The 13,962-nt window shown below is 42.5% G+C and overlaps 1 protein-coding gene across 6 annotated transcripts in view; it reads right to left on the reverse strand.

Annotated features, from left to right (window-relative positions):
* Nucleotides 1-13,962, reverse strand: part of WRN (WRN RecQ like helicase) — a 156,965-nt gene that overhangs the window by 85,806 nt on the left and 57,197 nt on the right. For all 6 annotated transcript variants that reach the window (XM_075604019.1, XM_075604011.1, XM_075604001.1 and 3 more), the window contains one exon: nucleotides 2,339-2,513. In XM_075604019.1, the coding sequence (XP_075460134.1) occupies nucleotides 2,339-2,513 (175 nt within the window). The remainder of the gene's footprint in view (nucleotides 1-2,338; nucleotides 2,514-13,962) is intronic.

Genomic DNA, 13,962 nt, shown 5'->3' on the forward strand with positions numbered 1-13,962 from the left:
GACATCACACTGCGTCAAGTTACAATAAAAAACACAAAAAAACACGGCACAACGCTCATAGTGTATTACAAATGTGAGGCACAATAAACAGTCGGGCTAGAACGCCCTATGGCAGATGTGGAACCCCTCATGCGGAGACCCCATGATATACCAGATGACATCTAAGTAGAGGTTCTTTGGCTGGTTGGTGCTTGGGTAATTTGTCCCTTGAAATGCTTCATTAATTCATCCTCGATGTACGCAGTTTACTTACCTTTTATTGTGCCTCACATTATATATTTTTAATACACTATGAGCGTTGTGCGCTGTTTTTTTGTGTTTTTTCTGTACTAGCTCGGGGGTGTCTGAGCCATCCCCGCTCTACAGCTGCAGACGCTCTCGTGATTTTCACTAAGTATTTTAATTACATTATCACCTTGATCACATCACTTTCACTGGGGTGGTGTGTAAGAGTGTTTAAATTGTAGTAACGCACTTATACTCTGTTTTTTTGTGTCAAGTTACAATGCCTGCAGCATGACCTGGGGGAGGTGGGGTGGTGTGTGTGTGTGTGCGCTGGCCTGGAAGCGGGAGCATAGACCCCACAAGCTGTGACTGGATAGCCCGATCGGATATGCAGACACTGGCTCCTGCTGGACAAGAACTGCAGCTTGAACCCGGGGAAAAGCGGAGAAGGGAGAGGGTGACAGCATGCCCAGGGGTGAAGAGAAGGGTAAGCGGGTGCCAGGTCTGGGGGAAGAGAAGGAGAGGTGCATAGTCCGGTGATGACATCACACAGTCATTCACTTTAGTCCACCAGGGGTTTTCTAATCAGACGCTCGGGGGTTCACCGGATATTATTTAATGTCTGCGGACTAAGCTCTTCTTTGCACACTTTACACTACTACATTTAGCTTCGTGCCAGATGAATACTTTTAATATTGTATACTGGTATCAGGAACCGGAGTTCTCTCCAGCCCGTTAGTCATTCCGCATAGCCAATGCATTTCTCTGCACACAGCCCCAAAACTATTCAGCCGGTTGCTCTTAAACGAGTATATAGCAGACATCAGGGGACACTTTGCCCCTTTGCTAGCACTACAGCAGCGATTACACCCAACAGTGTTTTCTCGGCTAGTCTGCACATCCAGGAAGATTAATTACCTCCTGTCGCTTCTGGCTGCCTCCGTGATCGATCGCAGAGCAGCTGACCGGGCAATAATATTAACTATTTGTGCAAACAGGCTACGGGTTCTGGAGAAGTGCTTCAGCGCTGCAAACATATACAGATCTAATCATGAGCATAAAACTACTCCTGTCACCCTGATCCTATACTAATTTGGATCATTCCGATACTGCGCTTCAGCACTGCTCCTTTGACTCCAGGTTATCAATAATAGTAATCTGTTTAGCCTACCCACAATCTGGCACAGTGAGTAATAATTCATTACCATCTACTATTTTATTTTCAGTGTGCTAGGCTGGCGGCATTAAACAAACAGTACCTAATTGGCTAGTTAGCTTTTATTGTTAGTAGCAATCTGAACAGTTGCTGTAGTGTGCCTGATGTCAACAATTCTGAATTTATTCAAGCCTGGGGGGGGGGTGGGGGGGGGGGGGTAGGGGGGTCCAGGGGCCGCCATCCTGCACAGGGAAGCAGCACCCACCCAGTCAGAGTCAGACAGTAAAGTGTCAAGTCACCCACCCAGTCAGTCAAGTGCCACCCATCCACTCCACATGCTTCATTACAAATACTTTTCCTTGATTTCTTTGCATACGACTTCTCTGGCTCACCTGCAAAGATTTCACTTAAAGCAGCAGTCCCTCACCCCAGCTGCGTCTCGCCCATTAGGTGGAAAGAAGGAGGTCCCAAAAGCTGAACCATGTTAATTTCAGCTCTGGGAACTCCCTGGTTCCCAAGATACATCCTTGAAACACTAACCCGTTACTTCCTGGTTGTGTCATGTAGGTCAAAAGGAAGCTGTAACGGATGACACTGCAGCTTCATATTGACCCGAGTAAAGCGGGAGATTTACATCGCCATTTTGTTTCTCAGAGAGAGGACGGTACTGGCACTATGTATCTTAGTAACAATGCGGCCCCCCACTCGCTTTAACTCTGGAGACCCCATGCTTCAACCAATTTATTTTTTTACTGTTATCGATCATAAAATATACTTATTGTGTAACCCATCTAGTCTTTCCTTATTTGCTTCCATCTCCCTTACACATTTGTTGACAACTAAAAAAAAGTATTTAAAAAACTATTTTTTAACACCTTTAATGCTAGAGCAGAGCAATGCGTTGTTGCCCACCTCAGCACTGAAGGTGTTAAGACCACACAGGATCCATGCCCCTACCTGGATTTCATCCCTCATGAAGCGGTGATGTACTTCCCGTCTTGCTTTGATAGCCATGCCGGCATGGTATGTGCCACAGACAATGCCCAACTTCACCAGCTCTGCTGTGACCAGCTCAGAAGACTTTCTGGTAGGGCAGTAAATGATGGTGGCGCCTTCAAACTCCCAGCCGGATCTAAAAGGAAGAAACACAGGAAACATATAGATGCATAATTGGGAGTTTAAAATGGTACCGTTAATAAATTCCCAAAATGCAAAGCAAAAACCACGTTAGGTCACTTCAGTGTTAACATTTTTTAAAAGATCAGCTACAGTACTTGCAGTATGCATCAAAAAACACACATTTATCTCAATTACTGTACTAGGATGATGCAAATTATTTGATCTATTCAAGATAAATTGTTTGGTGACTGGCTCAGTATGTATGTATGTACAGACTGTCCTCGCTTTTCTGATGGAATACGTCCCGCTAACCGCCGTTGTTTAACGGACCGTCGGATTGCGGGTCCCATGTTAATCGGTGGTGACGACCGTCGGATAAGCAGGTTCGGGGTCGAATAATGCGTCTAGCGGAGTGCTTTGTGCGGCGGCGGATACGGCATCCGTTGGAAACCGAGACGTCAGTAAGCGAGGACCACATGTATGAATGAAAGTATGTATGTAGCGCCATTAATATACATAGTGCTTCACAGCAGTAATACACGTGACAATAATAAATAACAAATAATACAAATAACACATAAAGGGAAGAAGTGCTTCAGACATAAAAGTAACATTTAGGAAAAAGCATCCCTGCTACCAAGAGCTTACAATCTAATTGGTAAGTAGGAAGAACGTAGAGACAGTTGGAGGGCGTTCTGGCAAGTGTGTCTGCAAGGGGCCAAGGTTTATGTATGAGGTGTAAAGTATCAGCCATGGACTCGTAAGCTTCCTTAAGCAGGTGTGATTTAAAGGTGGATAGAGAGGGTGCTAGTCGGATATTGTGGGGAAAAGGCATTCCAGAGGTGTGAGGGCAGTCAGTGAGAAAGGTTTAAGGCGGGAGAGGGCTTAAGATACAAAAAGGAGTAGAGAGCCCAACGCAAGTCTGGATGGTGTACAGTGAGAAATTAGGGCTGAGATGCAAGGAGGAGCAGAAGAGTGTAAAGCTTTAAAAGTGAGGAGGATAATGGAGTGTGCGATACATAATTTTATAGGAAGCCGGGAGAGGGATTTCAGCAAGGGAGACGTAGAGATAGATTTAGCAATGAGTAGAGTGATTCTGGCAGCAGCGTTTAGGATAGATTGTAGGGGAGATAGGTGAGAGGCAGGAAGGTCGGACAGCAGGAGGTTACAGTAATCAAGACGGGAGAGAATGAGGGTCTGTGTCAGATTTTTAGTAGTCAAGCAAAAGAGGAAAGGGTGTGTCTTTGTAATATTGCAGAGGAAAAAACGACAAGATTTAGCTACCTTTTGAATGTGAGAGGAGGATGTGAGAGAGGAGTAGAGTGTGACCCATAGGCAGCGTGCTTGTGCTACTGGTTGAATGATAGTACTTCCAACAGGAATGTGGAAGGAGGTAGTAGGGCCAGGTTTTGGAGGAAATATGAGGAGCTCTGTTTTTGACATGTTAAGTTTAAGTCGGCGGAGGGCCATCCAGGATAATATAGGAAAGACATATTCAGAATGTTTGGTTTGTACAGCAGGTGTAAGGTCAGGGATTGAAAAGTAGATTTGTGCGTCATCAGCATAGTGGTGATATTTTAACCCAAGAGATTTGATTAGGTCACCTAGAGAAAGTGAGTAAAGAGAAAAAAGGAGGTCCCAGGACAGAGCCCTGAGGTACTCCCACAGAGAGATCGATAGAGGAGGAGGTGTTAGCAAAAGAGACACTGAAAGTACGATGGGAGAGGTAAGAGGAGATCCAGGATAGAGCTTTGTTACGAATACCAAGAGTATGGAGAATGCGAAGGAGAAGCGGGTGGTCCACGTTGTCCAATGCTGCAGAGAGGTCGAGTAATATGAGCAGAGTGTAATGACCTCTGTCTTTGGCAGGTCATTCGTTATTTTTGTGAGGGCTGTTCCAGTGGAGTGAGCTGTGCGGAAGCAAGATTGTAGAGGGTCTAGGAGAGAATAGGTGTTGAGAAAATGGGGCAAGCGAACGAATACAAGACGTTCAAGGAGTTTGGAGGCAAACGGCACGAGGGAGACAGGCTAATAGTTAGAAAGACAGGGTCAAGCTTGCTGTTTTTGAGTAATGGTATAACTGTTGCATGTTTGAAGGAGGAGGGAAAGGTACCAGAGTAGAAGAAAGAGTTAAAAATGTGTGAGTGTAGGGATGATAGTACGAGCAAGAGGTTTTTAGAGATGGGAGGGAATAGGGTCAAGGGGACAGGTGGTAGAGGAAGAAGAGATAAGCAAAAACACATCCTCCTCTGTGACAGCAGAATATGTATTGCATATATTTGAAATTAAACACAGAAGTGGTGAATAATTCCGACAAATAAAATAAATAAAAATGCTTAATCTGCCCATCTTTGTGAATATGATTTGGGCTGGCTCATTTTAATTAGTTTTATTTTTCATTCAGACATCAGCCTTTAATTGTGCAGCAATGTTTAGAACTATGGAAATATTACTTTTGTGTTTTAACTAAAACATTGAAGTTATTTTGTATATTTTCATATCATTGAGTTGTAGTCGGCGAGGTGGCATTTTAGATTGTCTGGACCTTTTGTGATTTTTTTCTTTCTTCATACTGTTCACAATCAATACATACAATATTGAATTGTGGTTAGACTTGAAAGCCAATTGGCAATTTGACATTTTTACCCACGCTTTGCTTTGGTATCACTGAAACTCCCCACTCTGATCATTCCGCTGAGACAAAACATTAAAAAAAGTAAAGTTCCATTGCAGACACATCGTAAAGACTCTTCCTCTCTCTATCAATCACCCAATGCAAATATACATACACGTGAATACAATTATTTGAGATTTCATGCACTACCACAGGGTAGTACACACTCAAAGATACATAACAATTTAGAACCCCATATACACCAACAGTTCAGTTTTAGAGATGCAGTTTGCTCTGTGTTTAAGTTTGATATTTTTAAAATATGTATATACATCAATATACTACAGGAAAAAAGTGTCCGGTTTAATCTTTAGCATCTTTCCCATATTTTGTGTTTATTACGTATTTTATTTCTAAAAACTGCAGGCTTTGGGCCTTTTAAAATAAAATCTGAAACAGAAAAGGGGATGGGAAATTAGGGTTTTAATCAGTATTAAAGGTAATCAATTTCAAGACAGGTCATTCTTTGGTTGGGACCTAATGGTTTTTGTTGCCCCAGATCAGACACAGACACGTGAGTAATGTATGAATACAAAATCCAAATGTAACTATTTAGTAGATACTGAACCTGTTTTTATTTCCTGTTCCTATTAAAACCAGCTGTATTTCTTCCTGTGGTTGAAGCTGGGAATATTTGGATAATTAAAGCAGCTGGCACTGGATGGATGGATGGATGGTTAAGGGTATTTGAACATCACTTCTGTTGTGTTTAAGTAAATACAAATAAATAAAAAACATGCTATTTTTTTGGTTATATGATCTGTACATATAATTGCAAACGTTTTACATTGTACCTTTAGAAAGTACTGTATCACTTACTTGGAAGTCCCTCTATCATGAACTGAAGTAGCAAATAAAGCGTACTGTACTTCTTTTCATGTGCCAAATGTTGGAGGTTCTGTGCATGCTTTGCAATGTAGTAAATGCTTCATGCAGCAGCATTACTAGTTTCAATTCGAAGTGTCCATGGTGTATAGATAACGGATTGCATATATAAAGAACCTGATAGACAATGTATAATATGTTCACTATTTGCAGCTTTTGAAGTTACTCCATATTTCAATAAGGTTTAATATTTATTTTAAATGTATTGATTCTCATTTTGATATTGATTCTGTATTTAGATTATTATTCGGGTTTCATGTTATGTAGTTTCATTTATTTACATATGGTTATAAATATTATTAAATATGAGTCTATACAAGTCTATTTGGATTTATATACATTGTTCTATACTTGGTTATTATAATAGAATAATGTGATATTGTGGGTGTTTGTTGAACTTTGTAATACACATTGCTAGTTTTATTGTAGGTCAAGCTGGTGACCTTTAGAAAAACTATCTTAGTTGGTAGTGGTCACATTAGAATGTGTGTTTTTAAATGTTTGTTATGTTTGTATTTGCACATATTGCATGTTTTTTCAGCTTCCTGGTGACCCTTTATTATAGAAAATAGAAGATATGGGGCACAGTGCTTTCCCCTGGAGCTTGCAAAATGTTCACCCTAACCTAAAGCAATTCTTTTTAAATGTTTGAAATGAAAAGCATATTTCAGAGAAAGGGTAGTGGATTCATGGGAAAGCCTCCCAACAGAGATGGTAGGGGCTAATACAGTAAGGGAATTCAGACATGCTTGGGATAGACACATCCTAAATACAAAAGACAGCCGATATCAAATAGGGTCAAATAGGGTCTAAAGTTTTACAGCGGATGGGAAAATGTCAAGACCTGGGGGGGATCAAGTGGATCTTATCTGCCGTCAAATTCTCCATTACCAAGTACTCCGTATTATGTGTAAAGTTTCCAACAGCAGACCCACCATCACAATGGATAAACTAGACATTGTTCAATCGGACAACTTCATTCTTTCCTCTACAAACTCCTTCAGAACATTAATTTAACAAAAGGACTAACAATGAAAACTGGGCTCCCCGAGGTAGATACACAAATTAATACTAAATAAATAAAGGTGTGTGCGCGCGCGTATATGTATGTGTACACGTACATACATACATACACTCAATTGAGAAGGCATGAAAACATTTCAAGAATATTATTCGTGGAGTCTATTAATATTATAGGTCAAGTATTTATTGCATGCACTGTACACTAGATACGTCAAGAAGATCACTCATTTCATTAGAAACTCTGGTATGAACCACCGGGGGGACAGGACAGTTACCAATGGGATTGAGAGTAACAGGGACAAAGATGCTGGGCAACCCAGAAAGTAGTCTCAGGCTAGGTCCCCGGTGCCTGCTGCACCCGGTGCCTGCTGCCTGCTGTGGGGTGTGTTGTAGGGACAAGAAATGCCCCTCAATGGGGCCGGGCCGACTACCTGACTTGGCCGTCACGTTGCACGAGCAGATTTGTCTGAAGACAGGAAAACGGTGTTCAGGACATGCGACGGAGCGCTGGCCACACCCCCGGCAATTCAGCCAATGAGGACGAACCTGCCAGGCGACGTCCCCCCCTTCTTTCCCCTACAGACCGGGGATAACAGCTACACGCGCGGCCAGCCTGGCAGGCGCGCGTGCAGCGCCGACACCGGGGTCTCAGCCTAAGGGGGACATTGTGCGACAAAAGGCAACAGGGTCAGAAAGAGCATCAGACAAAGAATGGTATTTTCCGTGCATCAATAACCCAATTAATATATTTCACTATGTGGAATGCTTTTTCTTTTAACTGGGCTAATGTGGTGGCCACAACTCCCAAGTCTTGGTCACCTGTCTGTGCATCAAATTCAGAACAGAGGTCCCAAAGGCATAACAAAGGTTTTTAAGGAAGGTTGAGAGAGGGGTCCAGTTTAATAAGATTTGGGAACCACTGGATTAATCTCTTTTCAAATCAGCTACCTTTTTTTTCAAACTTTCAGTACTCTTGGATGTTTGAAGGGCAAAGGGGGAACAACAACAAAAAACACCATGGAAATTTGATACAGGTGAGAATGTAATGCCCTTGTGAAATACTACTTTTATGTAACCCAAAAAAAGTCCATATGTGAGCTTTATTTTTATACCGCTTGATATCAATGAGTGCTTGAATATTACAATTATAGTGATTCTGGAAGATGTGGGTTAAGGAAGTGTCCCATATCAGAGGAGCATAAATAAATGTGGGCCTTCAAGAATGGTAGGCAACCATCTGAAGTATACAAATTATGCCAATTACCAAAGTATGAAATTTGCAGACGGCGTCCTCAGACTAATTTTACGCCTAATGATATGTTTGGTAAAATGATCTGTTGCGTGGAAGAGGCCCTCAGGGAAATTATTGACATTAATTCTGTGTTTGGACCCTGAGCTCTACCCATCTGTGACAACATCTGTGTGTTTTCATACCCTGGGTGAAACTTGATAGATGTCTGAGGAATATAGGCAAAGTCGCTTTGGGCAAGTCCCTCTGTGCCTCAGCGCTACAAAGTTAGATTGTGAGCTCCTCAGAGCAATCATGTGTCCTGCATTGTTGTTCTATTATGTGCAAAGCTGAACACACTAACAGATCTATGTAACAGACAGCTCGGTGATTAAAGGACACAGGGGAGTAACTAAAGTAAATCACTGGCATAGAACAACCACCTGTGTTACTTTCAAAGGTTGCTTCATACATTAAGTATCTATGCACATTAAGGAACACAATCTTAGCTGGAAAAAAACTACTTTAAGATGAGGCCCCATGCAATGCACACACTGTGCTTACGGAGAGGCCAATCAGAGGATCATACCCAACTGCAGAAAAACAAAGCATCTATTTGAAAAGTTGCATTGACCACACCGAAGTTAAAGTGTTTATTCTACAGACAACAATAAATAAAAATACTTTGTGGGTATATCTGCATGTCTCAGGCAGATCTGCAACCCTGTATTTCCCAATTATGACTTAACATGCTTCCACTGCAGCCAGGTATTCTGGGTAATGACATGCAAATGAGCATAGTGTATCACTATTTCTTGTCCATTTTAACATGGACCCCAATAAAGCTTGTGCCTGCCGTACTGCACAGCTCGGGTTAAAGAAGTTTATAGCAAGTAAGCCTACTCACAGACAGCTTTTTCGACCTTTTGGGTCTCTTCAGTGCAAGGTCGGTTGCCACGTGAAGCTGGTAAGTGGGTATAACCAGACATTTAAGCAGTGATAAGTTTGGTATGTTCCTGATGTGCAAGTCCTGTTTAAAAGATTTACTCAGTGGCCTTAAGCAGTGATACGTTTGGTATGTTGCTAATGTGCAAGTCCTGTTTAAAAGATTTACTCAGTGGCCTGAAGCAGTGATAAGTTTGGTACGTTCCTGATGTGCAAGTCCTGTTTAAAAGATTTACTCGGTGGCCTTAAGCAGTGATAAGTTTGGTATGTTGCTAATGTGCAAGTCCTGTTTAAAAGATTTACTCAGTGGCCTGAAGCAGTGATAAGTTTGGTACGTTCCTGATGTGCAAGTCCTGTTTAAAAGATTTACTCAGTGGCCTTAAGCAGTGATAAGTTTGGTATGTTTGAATATCAAAAGGTGTTCCCCCCCCCCCCCCTCTTAACTCTGTGCTGTTAATTGACCAACTGGAACAAGCTGATTTATTGGGGCGGGGGGAGGATCGTGTGACTGCTTTAGATGTATAATACACATATTCCCCTTGCATTGGCAAGGAAGCATTGGCAAGGAAGCATTGGCATCTTAAGAGTGATGCATTGAAAGTGATCATTTTAAGTGACAATATAGTTAGACTATAGTTTGACAAGAGGTGACTGGGGACTGCATCCTTTCTGCAAACTCTTACTCAAGGCAACAAACTGTGAGCTTATATGACCACACTTTGATCCCATGCTTGTTAACCGGCATATTTTAACCCCACACCCCTTTACAACTTATTTCACTGCAGCCTCTCCCAAAACTGACTGCACAAAAATTACTCCCACACCAACTCAGCCCACTGAAACCCAGAACTGACTAGCATTGCAATGCAGCAAAACATTTGACAAGGAACAGGCACACCCCTGCTGTTTAGTCTGCACACACAACAGCTCCATGCAGTACTGCCTACCTCTGGCATCATGAACCTGCTATGTATCTTAACTTTTTTCTTTCTCGGGGCCTCATGGAGATGTTACTCCCTCTATACACTACAAACTCCTCCATCCTGGCCCACACCCAACATCACCATACACCCTGGACTACTCAAAAGCCTTTCACTATCTACAGAATGGTGGTGGAGAACTCTAAAAACCAGCACACCAACCACTGCTCACTCTAATGGCAAACACCACAAATTTACGAGTTGCAAACAACTACCCAAATTTCTGCTCATACTATTTCTCTCTTTAGCAGGTGATATTGAACCAAACCCAGGTCCTCCCATTTCAAATCTGTCCCATGCCCCTGAGAATTCCACCTTTAAATTCCAAAAAGGGCTATCTGTCGCCCATATACATATTCGGAGCCTGCAGCCCAAACTGGACGACCTAAGGGCATGGTGCCTTATGCATAAACCCAAAGCCATCATTCTTACAGAAACATGGCTAACCCCTAAAACTCCTGATGCAAATATCGCCATTCAGGGATACTCCATTTCTAGGAGAGATAGGTCAAAGAGAGGAGGAGGGGTGTTATTTTATATTGCAGACACATTACAATTTACACTGTTAAATTGCCCCCCAAGCCCACGCTCTTTTGAAATTCTAGTTGGCAAAATCTGTCTCCCCTTTTCTAAGCCCATCTTGCTCGCTGGCATCTACCGCCCCCCTAAAGCCCCTCTACAATCCCTGACTGATATAACCCAATTTCTTGGCTCCATTTCCTCTCTGAATGAGAAGAGTGAGCTGCTAGTTCTTGGAGATTTCAACTTCAATTGGCTTGACCCTAAAAACCACAAAATCCAGATACAACTCAAGTCACTTAACCTATCACAACTAATTTCCAAACCCACACGCACAAACCTGAAATCACATAAACATTCCTTGCTAGACTGGATTCTCTCCTCAAACCCCAGCAGAATCCAATCCTCTGGCATCCTTCCGGACATTTTCAGTGACCATGCAATAGTATACTGTGTAAGGAAAATTAAACCGCCCCAATCAAGCCCTAAAGTTCTCCTCACTAGAACATTTAAAAACTTTAACCCACAACAGTTTCTGGATGACCTTACCACAACTGCCCATGGCACAGAAGAATCGATTTAATTCCCGACCCTGATTCTGCGCTCGACTATTTCCAATCCGAGTTCTTAAAACTCTGCGATACCCATGCTCCACTACGCAAAATAAGGGTACGGGGGGGCCCACCTTCCGTGGGTTACAACTGACCTTATTGCACTCTACCAGTTCAGGGATGCCTTGTGGAAAAGCTACAAAGTAACTGGCACTACCAAGGATCTCAATCACTACAGATGCCTGCGGAATATGTGCACAAGGCAAACAAGGCACGCAAAAGCACAATATTACACTGACAATCTCCACCAAAATACATCAAACAAAGCTAACTTCTGGAAGGTTATCAACAATATATTCCAGCCTCCTAACCATCAACAACCAAGTAATATCACTAAGGGGGATAATACTCTGACAAACCCCACTGACATTGCAAATGCATTCAATGATTACTTTGTGGGGTGTGCCACTAACTTATTAGCGAAACGCAGCCCAAACCACCAACCTGAATCTCATCCTGGGAGTGCCCACATAGCCCCACCCCTTCCCAACACTGCCCCCAATTTTCAATTTGGCCCAGTATCTGAAGAGGAGATTACACAAGCGCTCCTCAAACTAAAACTAAGCAGCCAATGCGGACCGGACTTGCTTCAATCTAGGTTCCTACGACTTGGTGCCCCAGCCATTGCCAAACCAATTGCTTCCATAGTCAACTCTATCCTGTCTGCAGGCCATATCCCTAAGACCTGGAAAACTGCAAGAGTTGTCCCAATCTTCAAAAGTGGGACAAAAACACTGTCTCAAACTACAGACCAATCTCACTTCTCCCAATTCTAACCAAAGTCATGGAAAAATGTGTCCACTCCCAATTAAACGACTACTACACCAAGACAAATTTCCCTAGCCAATTCCAATCTGGCTTTCGTCCCAAACACTCCACCGTAGCTACCCTGCTAAAAGTTTGCAATGAAATCCAGTGTGGAATGGAACGGGGACAACTCACTGGTGCAGTATTCCTAGATTTTGCAAAGGCTTTTGATACAGTTGATCATGCTATCCTGCTTAACAAACTCCAGAGCTCTGGAATAGGGAAGCATGCTTTAAACTGGTTTCAGTCCTACCTATCAGGAAGATCCCAACATGTGTCCATCTCAGGCTCTCACTCCAACCCCCTGGATATCACCTGTGGTGTCCCGCAAGGCTCTGTTCTGGGGCCCCTACTCTTCTCAGTGTTCATTAATGATCTTCCCACAGCTTGTAAGGAAGCCTCAATACACATGTATGCAGATGACACAATCCTATATGCACACAGGCATAGCCTCTCTGACCTTCAACACATACTTCAGTCTGACTTTTTGAGACTCGAAAACTGGATTTCCCAAAACAAACTGTTTTTAAACACTGACAAGACAGTAACAATGGTGTTTGGAACCAAGACTAAATTCTTAAAGCTTCCAGCGACTGAGCTCCATATTAGAACCAAAGCTAACACTACCCTAACCCCTGTCACTAGTTTTAAATACCTGGGCTTATGGTTTGACTCCCACTTAACATTCGGGATGCACATTGATACCCTGACAACCAAGACCTATGCCAAACTAGGGGTACTTTACAGGAACAAATCCTCCCTAAGTCTCCTGGTCAGAAAGCGTATTGCACAGCAGATGCTAATGCCAATTATTGACTATGGAGACGTAGTATATGGCTCGGCACCTCAAACCCACCTTAGCAAACTTGACACCCTTTACAATTCAATTTGTCGTTTTGTTCTCCAATGCAACTACAACACACATCACTGCGAAATGCTCAAAGAACTAGATTGGTCATCACTAGAGTCTAGGCGCAAAGTTCACCTTTCCTGTTTTGCCTTTAAATTCTTTAGGGGCAAGCTACCCAGCTACCTGAACAAGCTCCTCACCTCTACCACATGCAGCATCTATAAATAATAATAAATTTAAGAAAAGCTATGGTGGGTAAAAAAAACAAAACAAGTGACAAAACCCCTCCAACATACAGTAAATAGAAATACCACCTGCAGTACAGATAACAATGGAAGATTAGAAATACCAGAATGGTTATATGAAATCAATACTCCAAATACTTCAGTATCAGCAAAGAAGTCCACAGAACAACATCATCAGAACTTTGTTTTGTGCCAGTCTCCCTTTTTTCCGGTTTATTAGCAAGAGGGGCTGACCTTTGGGTTCTGGCCTATGAATCTGTTTCACAACTTGACCTTAGCCCAACATTTTTTTCAACCAGGGTTCCTAGGAACCCGTTCCCCCAGGCATCCCCTAAAGGGTTCCCTGCAATTTTCTGGTCAGTTGAAAAAGCTATCAAATACAGAAGCATTTACAATGCATCAGACTATTAGAAAAGCACCATTAGTAGAGAGGTTGGGGGTTCCTCAGATCCTTAACCCACCCCCCCAAAAAAAATTGGGAAACCACTGCTCTGTGGTACCATGGGGTAACAGGGGTTAACAGGGGTTCTCTGGGGAATATTTGGTGATGGTGGGTATTTTACTTTTTCGGGCAACGTCTCTTTCTTTTTTTTTTTTTTTCCCTTTTGTTTTTAAGTTAAATAATTAAAAAAAAAAATATGTTGTAAAATGGTTATCCTGTAATGCAGGCCTGCACAACATGCGGCTCGCCGGGG

This window comes from Ascaphus truei, chromosome 1, assembly GCF_040206685.1.
Source record: "Ascaphus truei isolate aAscTru1 chromosome 1, aAscTru1.hap1, whole genome shotgun sequence".
NCBI lineage: Eukaryota > Metazoa > Chordata > Amphibia > Anura > Ascaphidae > Ascaphus > Ascaphus truei.